This window comes from Lonchura striata, chromosome 8, assembly GCF_046129695.1.
Source record: "Lonchura striata isolate bLonStr1 chromosome 8, bLonStr1.mat, whole genome shotgun sequence".
Classification (NCBI taxonomy): domain Eukaryota; kingdom Metazoa; phylum Chordata; class Aves; order Passeriformes; family Estrildidae; genus Lonchura; species Lonchura striata.
This window is the reverse complement of record NC_134610.1, coordinates 26,406,247-26,429,732: the sequence shown is the minus strand read 5'-3', so window position 1 is coordinate 26,429,732 and position 23,486 is coordinate 26,406,247. Positions and strand designations below refer to the sequence as shown.

The following is a 23,486-nucleotide window of genomic DNA, read 5'->3' as shown; positions in this document are numbered from 1 at the left end:
TGCTTTCTGATTGGTATTGAAAAAAGTAATTCTCTTATTAAAATAGACAGAGGCAAGGAACTCAGTGGACTTGGGTAAGACAGTAAAAGGGAGTTCAAAGGAGGCATAGCATAGCATTCAATTGACTAGAGGTAAAAAAAGGGATGAGGGAAAGCCAGGAGAAGGAGTTTCAAATAAGAAAGAAATCTCAGGAAATTGAGTTAATGAAGAAACTAGGACAAAAGAGGAACAACCCAAAATCTGCCTCCAAAATGGAGAGATAATAATTGCTGAGGAAATAGAAGAGAGAATGGACAAAATGTATCACAGAAATGTGAGCCTGCTATTTCCTTGGAGCAGAGAGGAGAGAGAAGACATCCCTGTGTCAAAATGAAATGGATAGGAGAAACTGGGAAACAATGCCCCTAATGCTCCTTTTTCTTATTTTCACACCATTTCCAATTAAAGCTGTGTGATGGAGAGACGGACCCCAGCCCAAGAAGGATTTGGTTTTGTACTGGGGAAGCATCTCCAGTTCTATAAGACTTGCTACAAGTATAAAAATCCCTGAAGGGATGTACAATGCACACCTTGGAATCCAGCTCTTCCTGGTTTGTGAAGTTTCCATTGAGGTGACACTGGTGTTGTTCCCTCAGATCTTCCCTAAGAGGTTTGCAGAGATGAGAAGAAGGAAGTTCTTCTCCCTTAAGGATTTATTCCTTGCACAAAATGCTCCCGATGGCTTTGCTGCCTTTATCTAGTATCCCAGTGTGGATATTCACTGCCAATGTGATGACTTTATGAAGCCCAGCTGAAAAGTAAACAAAGAAAAGATGTGATTTTAAATTTTCCTTTGGCTCATCCCAGAGGCAAGTTGCAAGAAAAGGAGGAGTTTAAACAATATGGTGAGACAGCATTCCTAAATTTAGTACTGTTTCCTAATTAAAAGTGAAAGATGGAGAGAGAGAATCCAGTTATCTCCTCCTCCTCTAAAAACATTCTTTTTCTGCTTGGTCTTCACCTTAGTATGTGAATAACTATTAATCACAAGAGAGTGAACACAGCATCTTGAAGACCTGTCAGACCTATATAAACAGACTGAAACAAACTGTTAATATTGCTGTCTCCAGAGAACTAAAAACAGACTGATTAATTGTATTGGCACCTTGCTGCCTCTGGGACACTGATAGAGCCTGCCTTATTAGGGAAAAGCAGATCACTCTGAGGTTTCTTTTATTAATACTATTTGCATTATCATCTACTTTAAATCTATACCTTGCTCTTCAACCCAGATCACAAAATGAAGATGGCAATGAAGTTGGAAACTCTTGGTGTCCTCTGTGAAGACAAAACTGTTTACAATGCTTACAGTCACTTTTTCTGAAGCATTCCAGATGGCTATAAACCAGGTTAGCTCAGGATCCAGTTAGCTTGAATGTGGAAATGTTATTTATAATGTTTGGTGTGCCTAGATAGATACTTTGAGAACTTTGAAACTTGGCATCTAGCGGGGAGCTCAAGACTGAAACTACGTTGTGAACCTTGAAGATTCAAGTGAAAAAGTAGAAAGAAGGGAAGAAAAAAAGGGAGGAAGGAAAAGACAAGAGAAATCCTTAAAGTAGTTAGAAGGCTCACAGTAAAAATGGTCTTTGTCAGTTATAGTGATTTATTCTCACCTATTGCTCCACTGGATTCTACGCTTTTATATGTGCAGGGGAAAAAAAAAGAAAGGAACATGGACTTGGCAGGGAGGTGAAATAAGGCCCTCCACCAGCATATATCAGCAGTGTTCCTCTGATGGTAGCCAGATGAGATTCCCAACCCGTTGCTGAGCTCCCTGTTTTACAAGGGATGTTGTTATGCCTAGTTAACTGTAACTGCCACCTCAGTATTGCAACACATAATTTGCCTCAACTGTCTTTACTGAGCAAGTTCTCACTTGTTTTTATTGCCTTGCTTGTGTTGATGCTGTTCATACAGAGGCATACAAGACTGAAACCTAGAGCCAGCACAGAATTAGTGTAAGTGGAGCTGTACATATCCCACCACCACCTGCAGATGGTGAATGAATGGCCCAGACAAACCAAGATGGAGTCAATAAAATGGATGGCTGGGAAGGAAACAGAATCTCTGAGTCCATTAAATAATTAGGGTGTTCTATGAAACTGTGCTGAATGATGCAAGTTCTGTTCTGGGTTTGCTTTGTTCTTGTCATGATTGAACATTCTTCAAGTGAAGGAACTGTCAGAATGATTTCTGGGGTAGTGTTCAGGTTCAGGTGCCTGCATATCTACTGTTGGGAAGGGTAAGCTAGGCCAGCCTTCGAGCTCCATCGGGGGAGCCTTCTGGGCCCTCTGCTCTCTCTGCTGTACATCTAAACTCGCAGTTCAGGTGCTGCTAGCCCAGATACTTTAGACAGATGGCAGTGACACAAGGTAAGTGTTTTGCAGCACATTCCCTTATGCATTAGTGCTTGTTGTAGTGCCCTTGTTGTATAAGTAAATCTGAATTGTGGTGAGGAACTATATGGGAAAACTTCCCTCTTGTTACTCATCTTGATCTGATACATTTGTCTGACAGCTCCAGAGCAGCAATACATCAGTTTTACCCCACTAGATGCACTAGGTGCATCACTTAGCAGGCTCTGGTTTGGTCTTCTATAGCAGCAAGAGGTTAAAGGTGCACCTTCAGTGCTGCAGACGTGTGGTCATGGCTGAGCCTGCTGGTCTGTCAGCACGAGGTGAAACAAGCCCAAATTCAGTTATGCTGAACAATAGAGGCCTGTCACTTCCTACAGTGAGGCCTTAGACATACCACTTCTGACACAGGAATAGATTACTTTCAAAATATTTGTGTGGCAATTGGGGAACCTGTCTAAACAAATCACAGGAATACTGATTGATTTAATGCAATCACTATACCTCCAAATACCTCATGTATGTGAAGCTGGAGCTATGTCATCTTTCAGACCAAGGACAACAGAAGGTCATTAAGTCATCTCCAGACTGTTGAAGGAGACTCTCCATTTTCGTTGCAATGTTTAGGCCATTTGGGGAGTGGAAAATTCCAAAGCAGGTTCTGAAAGCAGTAAATTGCAAAAAAAAAAGTTTGAGCAGGGAAGAAACAGAAGAAACAGGTTTCAGGGCTCTGAGATAATGGCAAGACCAACAGAAGAAGAAATTTTGTTGCATGGGTGGTTGGAAAGAGGCTGAGAGAGAAACTCATTCACAGAGGATATTTACTGAGAGGAGCCAGTGTTAAAACAAAACAACAACCCAATGTGAGGAAATGTGAGAAAATAAATGCAGAGAAGTATGCACAAGCCATTTGTTGTTTTATTTAGATCCTGCATGCGTGTAGTCATTGCAGTAGCTGAAATAAAATTGCCTGTTGGTGGAGCTCATATAAACAGACTACTTTCACCTCTCCGCTTCAAGTCTGCTCTCTTTTGGAAGAGGTAAATGTGCATGCAGGATCTTGCAATTTAGCATCTTAAAAAGTGCATGGTAAAAACTGAGGGGATGGTGTTAAGGTGGAATTTGAGCTTTCATTTCAACTAGATGCAGCAAACAGCTGAAGCATTGAGATGTGTGCCAGTGCAGCCAGGGTGGAGGCAGTGCTGCTGTCTGTTCATGTCAAGGGAAGGTCAAAAGCACAAGCTAATGCTCTACCATGGTAAGCATCCAGCTGAGGAACCTGTCAGAGCTTTACATGGGAAGTCTTCCAGAAGACAGGTGGGTCTTTCAGTTCACATTAGCGTTTTACGGTCTAGGGGGCACACCTGAATCTCCTTGTCAAAGAGATGAATGATATTACATCTCTTTCACAATGGTAATTTCTATTCACCTTTTGAGACCAAGTTGCTTTCAAAAAAACAATTATTTAAAAACAAGTTCCTGTTAGATGTGGACACCATGTTAAATATGACTTGTGCCCTTTTTATCGCTGTGTTTTTATATCAGAATTTACAGCAGCAAAGTGCAAAGGTTCAAGAATGCCTGACAAAAGCAAAGACCATTTTCTTAATTTTAAGTTAATTGGTGGATCTAAACTAATTTGATTTCAAAATGAAACTGTGTCTCTAATTCTCTGTTCTGCTTTTAGTAACAGTGGTACTTGATTGACAAGTTAGATTTGTAGTAATTCTTGTCTTTCACAATGTTACTGTAACCTTGCTCAAGGAACCACAAAGGAGAGGGAGTTCATGTACTGCATTTCAGTAGGAAGTTTATAAACTGGTTCAGGATTGCTGATGGATGATAAGAGTAACTGTTTTAACATAGGGGTGCTCTTAGGGAATTTCTTAACAACATAAAATAATACCTTACCTGGATATGCTTGCTAATAAATCTAACACTTAGTGTGGGCTGAAGATATGTGGGAGTGACTGTTCCCAGAACATAACCAGAAGTGTTCATACCTCATGAATGTGAAATGATTCACACATGCTTTTCTCCATAAGCTCATAGAATTATTATGCCACAAGAACTAAATGAGTAAGTAGTGTTTTGGTTTGGTTTAAATTCATTAATTTACTTTTACCTTTTGACTTTAAAGTCACTAAGTTCCCAAAGCTCTGCTTTTCTGAGTAACTTTTGTTGGCTGGAAAGCTTGGGTTCTTCTTTCCCAGCAAACTTCCAGGAGCTAAGATTTCCAAAGAAATACAAAATCAAAAGCCTGAAGAAAACTATAAGAATTAGCAACACCAGAAAAAATCCTGCCTTTTCCCCTCACCTCTGGTGCTGTTCCCTACCTTAAATTGACAATGTCCATATCAGATGAATTGCAAGAAAAAACCCAGCAAATGTTATTTACCTTGCTACCTATATTTGGGATAACTAGCAACTCACTGATGCCCCTCTGTACTTTTAGAACCAAATAGTAACTGAAAAATTGGAGCTACTCTCCGTGAGATCGGACTGCACACAGGTCCTGCCTGTCTGCTCTACACGTGGCTGCAGCTGGTGCTGGTGCATGGCTGCAGGGACAGGACCAAAGAGGGCTCTTGCTGCTTGTTCAGGGCTGAAAAGCCACGGGAATGGCGATAATCAGCATGTGCTGGCCTTCAGCTGCTTTACTTTGCAGTGTAGTGCAGTAGCTCCAGAGGTGTCAGCTGCAGTGCCAGGGTATGAGCTGTGCTGGATGGGGAAGCAGACTTGTACCCTGGTGCTGTGCCAGCTGTGGGTGTAGCAGCTTCCTGCAGAGGGGTGGAGAGGAGGCTGAATGCAGGGCTGTGCTGGACCGGGTCATCTGCGTCCCCTGTGAGTCACAGCTCAGTCTTACACTTCTCAACCCGGTCTAACCAGATACTCCTGGCTGGCACATGAAAACCTGGTGCTGTCTTCCCCTCCCTTCCCCCTCACATGCTGGGTTTTAAGAGGCTTTTTGCTATAAAGGAGACTTGGTTGTGCCCACCTGCCACCTAACTTGATTTCTTTTGATTGCACTATAAAAAGAAGAGTTCCCCCTGCTTATCACGTTTGTGCTTTGGTTAAAGTGTCAGGCATAGGCAGATTAATTGGTTGTAGCTTTAGCAGAGCTGTCAGGGTATTTAACCCATTGAAGAAAAATTACCTAGGCTGGTGATAAACAGGCTTTAAATGCAAAGCAATTACTTAGTGCTAACAAAGCACCATGACTACACACTGTATCCAAATGCAAAAAGCAAACTCTTATCAGTGGTTCTGTTTGCAGGAGGACACTAAAAGATAACCTTTGTTTGTGCAAATACTTACCTGATAAGATCATCCAAGAAAGAACAGATGAAATTTCTGTCTTGCCTGAAGGTTATACTTCAGATTACAAAGTATCAAGCAAAAAAGAAGAATAATTAGAAACTGAGAATGCTCACTTCTTTCTTTTAGTTGGACCAAAAGTCTTGGATAGTGTGTTTCTTTTCTGCTTGCATTGATTTTGTTTATATCTAGGACATAACAATAAAGCAATTTAGAGACCTTTAACCAATAGGACTTTGGATTTCATTGTTCATAGTAACTGGCAAAGCTAGAGGCTGGTTAGCATTGAACTTGGTTTGTTCATTGCAGGTAGCCAGGGTTTACAGCACAGCCATCCTGTGACTCATCAATGGTGAAACTGGCCCGGGAGTTTCCAAACTGGGCAAGTTTAGGAGATGCTTTTAGTGGGACATGCTCTTGATACCATTTGCTTCTCAAGGGTCACAGGTCACATTCTGAAGCTGCAGAGGTTTGAGTTTTTATTGTGATGAGTCTTAACATCTTGCAGTTGACCTCTGTCTAGTTCACTCCAGTTTCTTTTCTGTGTTAAGATTTGACTGAAAGGCCACTGTTTATTGAATGCCCTTAATTGACCAATTAAAAAAAATCTAGTTAGTTGTAGCACATCAGTCAAAAGATTTACAAAACTGACATATTTTATTTTGCTTTCCAGTGACTAATCATAAATTTCCCATTTGGTGTTTATAAAGGACCTTTATATTAAGGGAAAAGTAAAATTCAGACATGTTTGGTGTTTTTGTATCAAGGCTTTGTATTAACCTAAGCATGCTCAAAGCTCCTGATGCAACCTTGTGCAGAAACAAAATACATATTTTCTAGTGAAATGTTCCTAAATGTCATTATCTTAGCCTGGTCTGTGTCTTTGTGAGATTTTTGGACAAGAGTGTGATTTTAGGTTGATTTGAATGCCTTGTAGTACTTTGTCTGGATGCAAATGCTGTGGTGGGGTATTTGTGTGAGCCCCATTTTGCCTGCTGTTCTCTACTGACTTTGGTTTCCTTTGAACAGTTTCAGTTGTAGATGACAGTGACAGAGATAGCATAGACACTACTTTCCTATTGGCTACATGGGAGGAGGCCTCCGTGTTGGGAAGGCAGAAGCTCTGAATTAATCCTGTGTGCCTCCTACTGAAAAGGACTTTATATCAGGCATGACCTCATTGGGCTCAGAGAACCTGTGCAGGCAAGCAAATGGTTGGAAACCAGCCATCAGTCATTTTCTTGCTCACTGGAGTACCTGGTCTGTATGGATTTCCTGCCCCAACTGATTTGCTTGCATTTTATGAGTTTTTTTGAAAACGTGTTTGGGTTTGGTATTTTGATGCCTGTTATACTCTTGTTCCCCAGCCACTAGAGGCTGACAAAAACTGACAATGAACAGATGGATTTTTGGGAGGTGGTTTCACCAGTTACATTCAGGTAGCTGTTGAGCTTTGGGTTTTTCTTTCCAAACTGGACTAATAGAAATTTTCTGGAGAAGGACTTAATTGCAGACATGCAGCACAGCAAGATCTGTTTTTGAAGCAGTTGCTCAGCTCGCCACAGGTGTGGTGAAAACACTTCATTTATATGAGTGGGGGCTGAGCTGCCTCCTTCTAGGCAATTTCAGGGTTTCACAGCCATGGGGCTATATGGTTTCCACCTTTGGTGGTGTGAGCAAATGTTGAAGGAGTGTTTTGCATCTCTGCATTTATTGGGAATCATGCAAGGACTGGCCCAGTTACTTCATGACTTCTGTAAATGCTGTTGAATTTGCGAGCTTTGAGTGCCTGGATTTTTCTCTGTGGCCTACCAGAGAGAACCAATTTTCATTTTTCAAGTCAGTAGAAGGACTGCAAATCCGAAGCTGGACTAGCCTTACTTACTGAGAGGTTTTTTATGCCTCAGTTTCTGTAGCAATGGAAATAATCACTCCTCTCACTTGAGTGCTGAGTATATATATGTCTGTGTATGTATATTTTTTTTTAATATGTACACACTGCATAAAACTGGGAGGGCAGTGCCTGCTTTTTTTTCCTGGAAGTAGACTTGGAAGGGAGGAGGTGCATTGGATACCAGGTCTGTGGAGCTACTGCTGCAGATTAGCATGTGTTAAGGAATGGGACAGGTATAGGGATAAGATTTGTCACCAGGGCCTGTGCTGGCTGAGACTTGCCTGACAAAGGAATTTGGTTGATCATGAGTCTGCTTTTCACCTGCACACTTTTTACTAGGAGTTAGAACTTGCAGGAAATAAGGAAGTAAAATGCCAGCCTTGAAGGCAGGGGAGTGTGATGTTAGTCATCAATACTAGTCATTTACAGGTTTTGCATTATGGGCTATTTCCTGGACAAGAAATGTTTCATTAGCTAATTGTTTTCCTTAGCAGTGCTGTAAGGGCATTGGCAGATAATACAGTTTTTGGCAAAGCTGTTTAGTGCCTACCTGATTGATATGGAGAGAATGATGGTAAATTTTAGTGAAAGAAATTCTATCTGAGCTTAAAAAATACTAATGCTTTAAAATGCTGTTCAGAGTTTACTCCTTATTTTTAATACGTCTACTATGTTCAAATGAACAATTCCAGTCTCATATGTTGTCTGAAATCTGGGTTTTGACTGTTTTCCAGTGGTCTTTGACATTGTGCCAAATGTAGTCTGAAGGTGCAGGTATTCTGCGCGAAGGTGCATGTATTCTGTGCTGCAGTAGAGCCACTGCAACACAGTCCCCTGAAAAAGGAGCAAAGTATAACCTACAGAGCCGGAAGGGGAAAATGGCAATGCCCTAGTGAGATTGCAGCTGAGAATTGGGTGGGTAGAGTGGATAGACTTGATGAGTGAGAAGGAGCAGTGGCACAGACCAGCTCCAGAAGAGTGCCATAAGGTGGGTGGTCTGCAGTTGTCAGTGCCTTGCTTGTAAAACTCTTTTCCTCCTACCCCAGTAAATCTTAATTTTTTTCAAAAGTACAAAAGGAATTATGAATTATTTGTACTGTCCATCTTAGCAGCAGTGAGAGGTTCTAGTCCCTTCAGTACATACAGCTTTGAAAACTATCAGTGTAAAGCTGTTTTAAGACATCTAATGGAATACTAGAAACAGAGTTATTTTCATTATTTCTTAGAATCCATGTTCTGTGGAGAGATTGCTTTTGGTAGTCTTGTTCTCTTCATTGGTATTTTACTGATTATGTTGTTGCAGCTTCTAAAATCTTTCCTTTGAGCTACTGTGTGCTTTCTCAATAGTCTCATATCAAGATAACGTGTAAGTTCATATCAGCTTTCACTATCTTTGGGGTGCTTTTGAACACGTGCAGTGATCTCTCTGCTCACTGCCATTCAGCTCTACCATTACAAACCAGTCTTTGGCAGAGCTTTGTTCATGCATTTAATAATATGAAGAGTTTAATTTCTGTATTGCCTTTAAACAATGTGGTGGAGATTTAGGAACTGGATTTACAATATCTCCTCTGAAAGAGAACATGTAGTGGGCAATAGTTTGACTTCTTAAGATGCTTGGTTGCTTTTCTTGCAAGAATAATCTCCCCTCCCCAGGAGAACTGAGTGTGGTGGTGTATTTGTTCTGTGTAGATGGAAAGTAAAGCTGGTTAGATTGTTGTTTCTCTCTGTGTGGACACAAAGATAGATGTTCTTTTTCTGTTCCTGACATCTTTATAGAAGATACATTTTCATAAACGTTTTTAGTTAATATCCACTTAATGTTCCAATGTCCTTTTTTTCCTCTGTTTTCTCTGTGATGTTATATTAACCTAATTTTTTGTTTTACTGCCAATCAGTCTAATTAGGGCATCTCTTCTCTGTTCAGTTTCCTATAATTTAGCTTACTTATCAGGTCTGTCGGTACATAAGCAATGGTCTTGCCTGAAACTTGGCTTATGTTAGGTAAATACTGCTTTCTTAAGTAAGTCATTATAGAGTCTATACCAATACATATATTTCTGTGTGGAAAGGGGATTGATATCAGTCAGCTTGATCTTAAGAAGAGTATCTGTGTGGCCTTTTTCCCAGTATAGTTATTTCAGTTACAAAACCATAAATCACATGTGAAACTAAGTGTTACAGCATTGTAGCAGACCAGGAATCTTGTCTGAGACCATAAGCAATACTTCTAATGTGTTATTTGCATTATTTGTTTTTATTGCTGCATTAATTGTTTAAAGAATCATTTTCCGTGGTCAGAAAGAGCTTTCAGTGGCTATTAATGTCTCAGTATATGACCTGACAATATGAGAATGACACTGGCACAGAAATTATTCTTATTGTGGGACTGTTGTGCCCATGCAGAAAACTGTAAAAATAGCTGGTGCTTAGAGGGTGATATAAATCTAGTTTCTTTCTCTCTAACATTATTTGGTGGAGAGAGGAAACTTAGGAATTTCCTGGTCAAAAGGGTGTGACACATACCCATTTTTTTCTTTTCAGGATCTTCCCCAGAGAGTATCTTCTTCAACAAATCCATCTTTATTCTCTGGCAGACCTTCAGCAGGTGAGTGTCTTTGACTTATTCTACCCGTTACACATGGAGCCTGTTCTTGCCTTCAGAGCTAATTGTGCATTTCTCTTCTAGCTATTCATAGCATAAATACCTGTACTTCCAAGTTGTGTGGTTTGTAGTTTAGTATAATAATGAGTTAACAGTGGAATTGATTAGGGATGAAAGCCTAGAGCATCAGTGTTCAAACAGGGATGTAAAGAGACTGAAAGAAAACTGTAGTCTCTAAAGAGAACTTTGCTATGAGAAATTTTTCATCTGCTCAATAAATTCTCATCAAAGTCTCAGCCAATAGGTGACAAGTAGTATTTATTTTTTTGCTTGAAATAGTAGTTGCTTGGGAATTTTGAAGTTTGTAAAGTTCCTAATGCAGCCCGATTCTTTACAAAGTCTGCTGGGCATTGCCATGAGGAGGGGGTGAGGGGAAACCTAACCCCCACCCCCTGCCCCCCAAACCTCAGCCAGCCCACTACACAAAGCTGAGCCTTGCAGTGTTACCATGATGGGTGTGACCGTGGAAGAGGTAATGTGCCAGCAGAATTTGTCTTTGCATTGTTATTGATTCAGCTAAAAGAACCTTGAAGTACATTTACCTGAACAGCAGAATTTTATTCTGTAACAGATTAAACAAGACAAAATTGGGAAAAAGAGCTGAAAAAGGAAGAATAGGGGATTTAAGGTGAATATGCTGCAATGCTCAGATGCACAGTGAAGGAAGCAATGAGGTGAAGTGTGCTGGCTGACCTGGGCACTTCAGTGTTCACACTAATGCTGTTGCCAGTGGTGTGTAAAACAGTATTTTAAGCTTCTTTCACCTATGTTTCCCTTCTCTAGTGGTGCCTTTTTGCAGGATAAGAGTAGCATAGTCAGTTCTGGATATTCGGTTGACACATTAAGTTGTGGTTGTTCAGATGCCCCTCAGAGCTGAAGACTACAGAACAACAGGAAACGTGGCTTTTGTTGGCTGGTAAAATCACAGGATGTAAATGATTCCATATATAAAATAAAAAGGCCAGTTGCCTGAGGTCTGAAACTGTTTCCACATCTTTTCAGCATGTTCTGCTATCTCATCTTTAATAATCAAGCCATGAAAACGCGAGCTACTTAACTCCAGAGCTGCAGTCTCCCTGGTGGGCCTGTCTATTAGCCCCCAGTGCTTTGTAAGCTGCTTAATCAGTTCCTAACATTGGTAGTAGATATTTTAGAAGCAAGCAGCAGCTTATCAAGCATCCTGGGGGAGAGAAGGAGGGTAGAAGTCATAATTCATGCATTGATTTAGCACTTTCTTATTACATGTTTCTTTGTGTTTGTGTTTGCAAGACACCTTCTTTTCCCCTGAGGGGCCCAAACTTATCATATTTAGAGGCAATATAATTTGATTACCATTTCTGCTGGGGTGGGTTAAATTATATTTACCTTTTAATCTAGCTATATCCTCATTGTCAGCATGGAGAGGGTTTTCTACATTTCAGAGGCTCCAAGTTTGAAATCGGATTGCCTGTTTTTGTTGAAGTGGATCCAGAGTGGAAAAGAGAGGAGGGCCCCATTGAGAGAATGAATCCAATGGTCATATAAATACTAATAGCCTTAACAGCCCCTCTCTCCTGTCTGCTTTGCCCCTTACTGCTGCTTTCGCCTGGTTTCTCATCATTTTCCACTGACCTGCAGTTTAGGTAGTTTTAATCCTGAAAGTTTTTTCTCCTTTTGATTCCTCTGCTGCCTATTTCCTCATATCCATGGACTGCTTTTGCACTGTTTCCTGCTGTCATGTAGATTGCATGTATTTGGGGAATTAACTAAAAGGTTTATTAAAGATTAATGGAAAGATAAGGCATGGTGAGTGAATTAGAAAAGCAGAGAGGGGTAATCTGCAGATATAAGCAACCTTTACCCTGGTTAGTCCCAGCTTAATGCTGATTTGTTTCCTGGGCAAGTTCCCTTTAAAGATCCTAGAAAACATGGTTGTTTCCTACCAAGCAGTTGAGTTGCAGAAATGGGGTTTGAGGGTCTTTTCTTAGTTGCAGAAAGGTTGAAATGCCTGTTTGACAGTAGATTAAGCATCTTGTAATACTGTTCTAAAATAAAATCCAATATAAATCTCTTTCCAAGCTTAACAGGGCCTAGATATTATGAATCTAGCAGAGTATATATTTGGACTGTCTGGTGTCACTTGGATCTGTCTGGATAAGGCTCTAGTGGGGAAGACTTTACTGTGAGGTTAAAAGCAGAGAAAACAAAATTTGGAACAAAGTTGCCTTAATTTTGGAAATTTCCCAAATCTTGGTGAGGCAGTGGATTTGCTGGTAGTTGTGTTGTTAGCAAATGCTTGGAGTGCAGATGTGAGTAACCAAAGAGCAGCAAGTGACAGTCTTTATTTGTATGTACACAGAAATGCATCTATGGGCTCCAGAAGGGTTTTGCTGCAGGCTTCAGGGACTACATTTAACTTTACAGAGGTCTACCTGTGGGCATTCCTGTGGGGTAGGTGTTCTTAGACTCCTGGTATCAGCAGATGAGATAACTGATTGGGTATGTTCACACTGAATAGGCAGAAACACCAAGTGTGATTTAACAGGCACAGACACCACAGCTTGCCTGTGCTACCTCATTGGCTACACTTGTTTGTCTTTGCAACCTCATGTCATCTGCCCTGCATCACACATAACCCTCTGCATCTCTATTAAGCAGTTTATCCAGGGTTATTCCAGTCAATTAAAGCTTTCAAGAGGGAGATCTCCTCTTGCTAGGAAGCAAGTATTCACTCCTGAATTTGCTGGTGTTAGCAGACATAGTATACTGAAAAAATGAATTAGTCTTACAGACCGTGGTGTGCTGTTACAGTCCAGCATAGCTTCATCCCAAACTTGCTGGAGATGTGAACTCTCTTCTCTGCTGACATTACTGATACTTTTGTGCATGTATGAACAGAGTTCATGCGACAGGAGTTAGAAACTGTCCGTTTAGATTTTACAGATGTGATTATGGTCCTGCTTTTATTGAATCTGACAATTTTTACTCTGTTACATGTTGGTTTAGACTGCAGTTGACGCTGACAAGAGTCTTGTATTTCTTCTGAAAAATAATTCTTGCTCCTTACACTACATAGCACATTGATGGGAGCTTTTGAAAAGACCAGAATGGGCTATTGCGGTGATTTCCAAATTCAGACGGTTCATCCATACAGAGTGAACTAATATCTTGCCTCTTTTTTATGTTAAGTAACAAGATACATAAGTGTGCAAAAATTATTGCAGTGATGCACAGAAAGTTCCACCTGAACATGAGGAAGAACTTTACTGTGCAGTGACCATGAGTGGGAACCTGTTGCCCAGAGGTTATGGAGTTTTCCCTCTCTGGAGATATTCAAGAACTGCCTGGACACAGTTCTGTGTACATGTTCTGGGATAACCCTGCTTGAGGAAGGAGGTTGGTCCAGATGACCCACTGTGGGCCTTTTCAGCCTTACACATTGTGTGATTCTGTGATGGTCTCTACTGTAAAACTCTCTTAATCATGACAGTTATTTCATCCTGGTTATTCCAACTCTAAATGATACAGTAAAATGAAAAGAATCCACATAAGGACAAAAATTATTGGATGTCAAGGATGGAAATTGTGAGCAAGATGGGAGATTTAAAAAGATGATAATTTGAAGACTTGTTTATAAGGGAACACTCAGGGAAAAAATAATGAAGTGACAAAATATGGAAAGTTAAAAAGATTACTTGAATTACTTGGAATCACTGTGTAAATACTGTTATTGAAAATATAAGCAGCTTTCATTTGGTTTATCTCCATTTACTTTGGAAGCAAAGTGACATAAATTGCATTAAGGCCATTTTAATTCTGAATGTGTATATCCATACAGGGATTTAATGTAGTACAATTTATCCATTTTAACATTGTAGATAAACTAATCTGTTGAAATTTAGTTAAAACATTATTGACTTCAGATCAACTTTCCTGACTACCTGTAGATGAACCTACAAATAATGTGAAGAACAGTGCAGAGAAAGGATGAACAGGAGAGCCCTGTTCTCAGTAATATGGCACAGATCATACAGTGAGTATGAGGGACACATAAAAATCCTTAATGGAAATGCTTCTTTGCAAAACACAATGAGTATGAGGAGTTTAATGCCACAGTAGTGTCATTGAGGCCAGAAATGTATCATCTCTGAGAGGATTAAGTATCCATAATGACAATATCCACAGTTACAGTACATTAAATAAAGGGATTATAAGATTACAGACTAGACATATGATACAGAAGGGATTAGGAAGATGTCTCCCCTACTGACAGACAGATCAATGATTTCATCTTCCTCTGACGTTTGGAACACTGATTACACACAGCCCTGATTACAGCTCCTGGGAGCATTTTAGACTTGCTGGACTGTTGGTCTCACAGAGGCATTCCTCACTGGGAAATCTTAATGTTTCTGGTCAAGCTTTTATGCATATAAGGCTTCCTAACAAGAGTGTGGGGGATTAAAATGAACTTCAATGAAACAAAAGTTCTACCTAATTTGAGCCTAATATATTGTTAGATTAGGATTAGAAAGTCTTAGAAGAGCAAAGAAATTATGCGGTCTCCTTCACTCCTCCAGGGTTTTTACCCACCCTGTACTTGCATTGCACCTCCTAGGCAGAAGTGAAGGAGTAGATCAGAGATGCTCTTTCTACTGTTTTTATGTATGCAAAACTTTAGGTTGATTTAGACAAGTTGTTTCATCAGTCCCAACAACAGCAAAGAATGCAAGATGTGGACTTCTTTTGCCTTTTATTTGCTGTGTTTTTCATAAGTAAAACTTATTTTCTGATAACTCAGTCCTCATACCATTGCTGATAGATGCTTAGTATAGATTTGTAACATACAGCCTCATGAATTCCAAGCCCATCAGTGCTGGTGTCCCTGCCCAGCAGTTCCTTTCTATTGACTCAATAAAAGGATGGGATGTAGCATCTAACCCACATAGAGCCTTAGCATGTGGCTGTATTGATTGAAAAAAATGGAGTTTGGATAACATACTTTGGGCTTACTTTGGGTTTCAGAAATATTACTGAATTGGGCACACAACAAACGCCCTTCTGCTCTTAGTGTATGTAGCTGAGCCTGTGAAATCGTGAGTACAAACTCATTTATATCCATGAGAAAGTCTGTTGCTGTCATTTGTGTCATTCAGTCATTCAGTATAAGCTGCATCATTTTAAACTTCTATTTACCAAAGAGGTTTACCAATGTAGCTGTACCAGCAAATTCTTTTAATTTTAGGCAAGCCCTTTTTCTGCTTGAGGGGCAGGAGGTGGAAAATGAGAAAGAGAATTAGGTTTTGGGCAGGCCTGGCTATGCTGAGATGACTGAAGATTTGTCTGTCACAGTCCTCTGTGGGAGCTGACTGTCCTCAACAAGGGCAGTAAAATGCCAGGCACATCATCTGTGCCATAGCTGACACAGTTCATAGTTCAGCACTGTTGGGAAAACACTGATTCACATCCCCAGCCTCCCAAGCAAGGGTTGGCACAGCATGTGTGACAGAGGTGTAAGTCCTGCAGTGTGTTACTGCACTATAATAATACCAGATAGTTCTCTACATGAACTATGCAAAGGGATGCATCTTAGACCACAATGGCATAATGTTAATAGCTGTTTTTATGACATCCTTTATGTGCTGTGCCTGATTGACAGTGTTCTAAAGTAACTATAGTTCTAAAGTAAGTATATTAGCAGAGGAATATGAAAATCATTAAAAATGGGAACACGCTCCCGGTACTAAAAGTGATTTCAACATTTATTGTACTAAAAAAAGAAAGGCCTAAAGCAAGGGGGCCCGGGGGCGAGCAGGAGTGTTCCTGTCCAGGTCCAGGATGCTGCAGCGCCGGCGCTGGCTCTGCTGTGCAGCGATGTCCCCGATGTTGCAGGTAGAGCAGCAGGGGTTTGGTGGGTCAGAAGCCCCCTTTTTATTCTGTTTTTTGCCCTTTTGGATCCTTCATTTGGATGAAGGTTTAAGGCGCTTGATGGGCCCATTAGAGTTCTGTCCAGGCTGGCTCGTTTTGCTTGTGGGTGGTGCACTTTATGTAAGTGTTTTATGGTATGTAGAGTACTGTATTTCTGACAGCTACCCCTTTAAACCCCTTTTACCATAACCAAACTAGCAGTACATACTTAACAACTATCAACTATTTTACAATAGTTTCTAACCTATTTTTAACAAAAGTAGTCCTAGGATGGCAAAACCACACAATATCTGTCTTCATAAATATTAAAAGATCTGATAGCAAAGCAGCAGTTAAACAGCTTGTCTACTTCCCTGTGGCTCCTTTGTCACTGAATGAAAGAATGGGTGAGGTTGGAAGCACCACAGTGTGTCATCTGGTCCAACCTCCCTGCTCAAGCAGGGTCATCCTAAAGCACCTGGCACATTATTTATTTTTGTCACTCTCTGGAGTTTGCCAGCACTGAGCTGTCTTTCAACAGAACAGGAAGCTTCAGGTTAGCTGATACTCCCGGTGTGTGTGTAATCCCCCAAAGTGCTGACAGCTCTGGTTACAATTAGCGGTAATGGCAGTGATTTTACTGGCATTTCCTTTTTACCTCAGCTCTGCTGGGGAAGGGAGCTGCTGTCATTCAAAGTGGCTCTCAGGTAGAGAGCATGGCAGAGCCAGCCAAGCTGGGCAATGGAGAGCTGATTAGGAACATTTTGGCAGGTGGCTGTCAGGAAGACAACTTCATCTGAATTAGGTATTGCAGGCAAAGTCTACAGATATAGCAAGATCATTAGTATATATTTTTAATTGTAGGACTGGTTCCAGCACTGCATGAAACCAGAATTTTTAACAGGGTTTATTAAATACTTGTAGTCCTTTTTCTTGTGAATGTGTAATCTAGGCCACTTGGGGATAAGTGTGGCTTTTCAGAATGAAACTCTGTTTAAAATGACCAAGTAGTGGTGCCAGGGATTCACAGGAGCTTTTGAGTTGAGATCTACAGAGATATTTTAATTTTTTTCAGCCCGTAGAAGCAGCAGCAGTACTATAAGTTACCCTTTTTCTGCTGCCTTGTGCTAAACAGGTTTCTTCTTTTATTTTCTGCTATGCAGAATGAAAAGCCCAGTACTAGAGATGCAGGTTAGCAGTGTCAACGATTGAGCTCTGAACCCATTGCTCTACTTCACATAAAACGATGATTTGGGAGAGCCAGCTAGGTATTCCTTTAGGACTAAAATCCTGAAAAACAGCTTTCTCAAGAAATAAAATACTATCTGAAGGCTACCTGCTTGGATGAGAGAAGAACATTTTTTATTAAGATTTTTCTTTTAAATATACTTTGTACTCACAGAGGTTTTTTTCAGAGTAGCCCTAGCCATTTTCTTGGTATGTTGCTTTCTTGTTCTAAAATCCTTCAGAGGACTCCTCCTTAAAATGCCCAGATCCAGTCTTATGCAAGGTGGGAAAGTTTCTAATTTTGTGCTATCACTCACGAAATAACATCTTGCTCAGTGGGCATGTAGAGTCAGTTAATATCTCTGCATGCAATTGCTTGCTTAATCTTAAAAAAAAGCATATATATACTCTCTGCCTGAATGCATATTTGCTTCTGTATTTAGAGTCACGTATATTTTTAAGCTAAGTAATGTGCTTTCTGTTTTCTACTGGCCAAATTCCTTGTACTCTTTCAACCTTGTTTGATTAAAACAGCCTTTAACCTTTGCTTGAATACCTTTCTCTTAAAACAACCTATAATTCATCCCTGCAACAAGATCTGGAGAACTTGGGGTGTGACAAAATTGACATGTAGCTGCCTGGAAACCTTGAGGGAAGGAGAAAGGAGGAAAGACAATTGAAACACAGTGAGTGTGAGTCTTGTTGGGGAGCTGGCGCAGGTGATTTCCAGGCACGCTGTTTACACTGAGACAATTCCATCTCCTCTTCACTTGTGTCAGCTTGCATCCAGAGACCTGCTGAAATTTCTGGCATTTCTTCCTTTCAATGAGAAGTGTGGGGGAGGGCTTGGAGGAACTTTGTCATCCTCTCTGTCTACTGTTATAAATTGACTTGAACTGTCACCAATTTGTTTTTCCTCTCCCCCAGCCGATGTAAAACTCCATCTTCACCTTGCCCCCTGCCTATGTGTGCTTGTCAGAGATTAGCAGTGTTTGCTCTTGACCTTGCATTTCTTCCTCTTCCCAGTGCCTGTTTTAGTTAGGGGCTGATTTGTGGAGTATCTCTCTAATAGCAAATTAAAGTGAAACATATTCAGGGGTTTGCTCCAGAAGGACTGTGAACAGCAAATGGCTCTGCCATCCGTGAAGACTGCCTGATGCAAACAAGTCAAAGGGGGCTTCTGATTTCTGTTTATTCAAATCTCACTCATCTAGTTTGCTCTGCTGTAGTATCTGGCATTTGGTTTTGTGGGGTTCTTTTTGTTCTTTGCAGTGTTTATTGCACGGTTTCCTTTCGGGCTGCTCTCTGCCCTGTGTGGGTGATGATCTAGTGTGGCACAGTGTGTGCTGGTGTCAGCAATGGGGGAACAGAGTCCTTGGCCTTGCCTGCTCCTGCCCACCCTGCTGTCACCTGTACCACAGGCTGAACAGGCTTTTGGGACAACAAGGGACCTGTGGAGGGAGAGGGTGGGGTGGTATCACTGCTGCTGCTGGGAGCTGGGATTGTGGCCGTAGCACGCCTGTCACAACTGAAGTTACTGCTGTATTCTTTTTATATTTGTTGTATAGCAGTGCACAGTGACTGATTCTAGTGTGCATGCATACAAATAGTAAGAGATCATTCTTCCCTTAAATAACCTGTAATTTAAATAAACAAGACAAGCAGTCTGAAAGAGGTGACTGGGAATCCAAATGGAGCAAGGAAAGCCAGCTGATTAATATATTGCACAAAAGATCTGATATCTGCCTCTCTGAAACTTTTACCTCATGATCATCCTTCCTCCTTCCATTTCCTTTTCCTCTGAACTAAAGATAAATTGTGCATTGAAATCATAACAAGAATTTGTGGTGTTAAGAATCTGGCCAACGGAAGAGAAAAAATCCTCAAGGAAATTAGCAGTCCACGACCATTGTCTGTTCCCTAGATATAAATGACTGGAAACTTCCCAGCCACGGAATGTTTCCCTTTATTTTCTCTGCAACTTGCATTGTCCCTTGCTAAGCATATTGTAGCACACTTGTTTCCAAGTCTGTGTTTTTATCACAGAGTCCTGACCCCACTGAAATCTTGTGAGGCAGAGATTGCATTTGCCATTTCAGCTTTATGCTCAACTTGCATGTTTAATGAATGCAGAAAATATCTGCTTGTTATCCAGTAAACAAATAGGTAAAGGCAATCATTGTATTTTTCCTGCAGCCCCAGTCCACTTTTGCTTGTCCTGGCTTGTGACAAAGATTACCTGTGACAGACAAGAGAATTTGTCAGAAAATGGTTTCTGAAATAGATGTTGCAATGTAAGGAGAGGAGGTAGAGTGTAAAGTAAAGATCCTGACTGCAGCAAAAGATCCGAGGCAGGCATTAGGATCGACTTTCCAGTTGTTCTGCGTACTGGACTGTTGTGGTATCTCTCTCTGGTGAGAAGATTTTAAGCAAGTCAGTTATTTTGGTTGTGCTGGAGGGTGAGGAACAAACTAGATGTTTCTAAAGGTGTTTTTCCTAGATCTGTTTTCTTGTATCATTGATAGTTCCTTTAAAAGCATATTTCACATCTGTCCTGGAGGTAAAAAAAGGTTATTGAATGTTTATTTCTCCTCCACAAAGCTTCCACTGTGGAATTTGGAAGGTAGTGAGCATTCAAGTGGTGAATTGAAGACAGTCTCTTGAGGATATTTTATCTGCCCTTTCATTCAGGCCAGGAAGCATATTCTCTGTGGTGCTTCAAAGTCCAGGCAAAGCTGGAGCTTACCTCTGAATTTGTTAGGAAAAGGTGTGATTCAGACTAGCTGTTTCTGGAGAGGTAGAAAGAAAACAACCAATGGGGGTAGAAACCTATTCTGTAGAGGATGGTGGAAAACTGTGCACAGTTATTAGACTGCTCCTTCAGGTAGATTCCTTCTGCCAGACATGCCTGTGACATTATTCCTGTGAATTAAAGTACTTTCTCTTCAATTCATGTAATTTAGGATCATGAATGAGTTTCATGTCCACCACCCCTTCCATTTTCTCAGTGCCTCTTGGCCTTTCATGTCTCTTCTGCATTGCATCAGTGCCTCCTGGCAAATTCTGTCTATGTCTGTCTCTCAGATAGAGCCAAGTGTGTGTCTGGCCTTGAGAAATAATCATAAATTTTGCTCTGTCAGGAGGAGAGGCCAGGACAATCCAGTTTAGATGTGAACCTGTAGTTCAAGGTGTTTTAGGGATTTCATATCACTTAACCCATACCCTCCAGGCATCACTTGTGTCTGACATGTAGATCAGACTGGAGGAATAAGAGGAACAGATTGCTCAGTGCTCCAAAAGAAGGTTATGAAGCAAACCCATGTCTTTAAAGAGAGTGCCTTCTAATAAATGTTATCTGCAGAGAAATACACCAGTCCCTGCATAAGTAGTTAATGTTACTGCTTCAGTGTTGGCTCATAAAACAACTTTATCGCCTCTATGACGATAATGATTAACAAGCTGATTTACAAGGGCGGGGTCACAAAGCCATTTGGCAAATGCAGCTTGTCTCACAGGGGCAGGAATACAGAACCTGAGTTTTATAGTATTTTTGCCACTTTACCTAGAATACTTAATCCTGGTGGCCAGGCTCTTAGGCAGAGCAGTAACAGCAGGATCTCCTTTATGAGGATAATAAGTAGAGTTTCCTCCATTGCTTCTGATACTTGAGGAAATTGCAGGTCTCCATCTGAGGATTCAGGGGCACTGGGGACGTTTCACAAGTTTCCATCTCAGTGTTTATTCCCTGATCACTTAGCCACAGTCTTTACAGGCACTGTTACATGGTGCCTCTGGTTGATTGCCCCTTGTGCCAGAGCTGGCAGAATATCTAGCCAAAGATATGCATAGATTTATCTTCCTACTCTTTGATTCTGGATAGCTTCTGTTAAAATATCCTTCATCTGTTGATTCTCCATTATGTTGGATCTTAATAAGGGATTTTTTTGTTTAGACTGTGTCAGATTTTACTTTTATTATCATATGCTAGGAATTACTCAGAGTGGCAAATTTAATTTGAAAAGTATTTTAATCCAGAATCTCTTTATGTGGCTGTAATATACCATGACACTGTTGAGAATCTAGATTTCTTAACCTTGGCAGTTTCTCACAGTGAGCGAAGCAGTGTATCTGAAAGCTCAGCAAGCTGTATTCCCTTTACTGTCTGTTCTGACAGTCCTAATGTAAGTGATCAAAGGTATTTATGATCTCCATTCTATGTAAACATTACTGCACTTCAGAAGTTGGTAAAAATGCACAGACAGGGTAGGAGTTTCAATGACTCTCACTCAAATTCACAACATAGACTCCTACAGGGATGGAGGTCTTACTCAGTACCTTTTGCGTCTTATCTAGCAATGCTGACAGGAGCCCTGCCCTCAAAACAAACACTTACTGACCTCAGAAATGTCTGAAAACTGTGCTGTTTTTTCTTTCCTGTCCAGAAAGTTCATCATATCTGGTAGACTTCAGTACTGATTTATGCGGCTATGATGCCAAGTTTGGGTATTTCTGTGGCCCTGATGTACTAAGTGAGTGGAAGGCTATTGTGAAGTGCTAGTGGATTACAGCTAACTCATTTGTCCTTCTGTTTCTACACATCTCTCCCATAGTTCCTGCTGAAGTTGTTGGGATAGTTCATCTGTGGAAATGACACAGTCTGAGTTAGGAGGGGTCTTGCATGCTTTATCTTATCAATATTTGTATTGTCTAATCAATATTTGATTGCTTTTCAGTTAGTCCCAGCCAGAGGCTTCTGTTAATGTGTTTTGTAATTTGAACAACTCTCAGGAACAAACTCTAGCTCTGTAATAGCGTTTTTTCATGCCTAGTTTTTGGTCTTGCTCTGTTTCCCAAACAGAAATTTATTACAAGTCATGAGTTTAGGCTACCATCTCTGGATTAAAACTCTCAACAGACTTGAAAAGTCCTGCCACTGTTTCCTTGGCCACTTGGTTTTTAATATGAAAACATATATTGCAACACCATGTTCACTGTTTTGCTCTCCCATGGGACTGGTTTGTGCAACCCTCCTTCGTGCTGGTAAGTAGGACCTCATACAAGGAGTTTTTGTTGACTTCTCTGCTGTGTGTAATGGGGGCTGGGGGTTTGTGCTGCATAGAGGAACAGCTGGGTCTTGGCACTGGGGCCTTCAGAGGTAGCCTTCTGCTCAGTCCAGGGAGCTAGGATGAGGGATGGAGTCAGGACAGAGTTAGAACTCGGCGTGTACCAGGGATCAGGGGATTGCCTCTCCTCCAGTGCAGGGCAGTGCCGTGGGCTCAGAAATGCATTGGGAAGGTCAGACACAGGGACACTGGTCACAGGCCCCTGGGCAACACCTGCTGCTTCTGAAAGCTGTCTGTGAACAAGAACCCTGTTCTGCACATAGTGGGCCACTCTGGTTTGGTGGATGCTCTGGTCTATGGCCTTTGCAGGTGTTGTTCTCTGGGGACAGGTGGCTGTCCATTTGTTTGTGAAAACATCACATTGATAGAGCAAGGGATCTATGAGTAACTTCCAGTCTTTGAATAGAAGGATCAGGAAACCTCTAGGGGTGAGCAGCCCTCCTGACAAATAATTGAACTTTGACTGGTCACATATTGTCCTCATAATCATATTAATGTGATGCATCCAAAGGGACTTCAACTTGTACCACAGCCACTGCTGCCTTTTATCTTCTGTCTTCCTGGTGAATCAGGAAACACATAGCCCAGAGCATGTGTCCTGCCTTCTCACTGCACAAAGACTCTTGCAGCCTTTGCCAAAGTTGGCTTGTCTGCCAGTGTTTGGCAGTCCCTGCTCTCCCCTCACCTCACTTACTTTGTGCAATTGTTTCTTCAGAATTACACTTCTCCTCAACACAAAGATATTCCAAGCATAAAGTTTGCTTTACCTTTATTCATAACGTGTACTTGTATAAGAAGCCTCTGTTTCAGAAATCATCTAAAATAATTGTGCTACCACCCTTTCAGCATATGTTCAGATACTTGTACCCCTTTTATTTCTCCCATTGCTGCAGACAATGCCCTCTGCCTTCCCCTCTTGCTCTTCAGTACAGCTTGAGTTTTCCCAGGCTAGGTTCAGGAGGCTGGGCAGTGGGGCA

At 41.0% G+C, this 23,486-nt stretch overlaps 1 protein-coding gene across 2 annotated transcripts in view; it reads left to right on the top strand.

Annotated features, from left to right (window-relative positions):
- Window positions 1-23,486, top strand: part of PLEKHM3 (pleckstrin homology domain containing M3) — an 80,119-nt gene that overhangs the window by 35,373 nt on the left and 21,260 nt on the right. For both annotated transcript variants that reach the window (XM_021555341.2, XM_021555340.2), the window contains exon 6: window positions 10,153-10,216. In XM_021555341.2, the coding sequence (XP_021411016.2) occupies window positions 10,153-10,216 (64 nt within the window). The remainder of the gene's footprint in view (window positions 1-10,152; window positions 10,217-23,486) is intronic.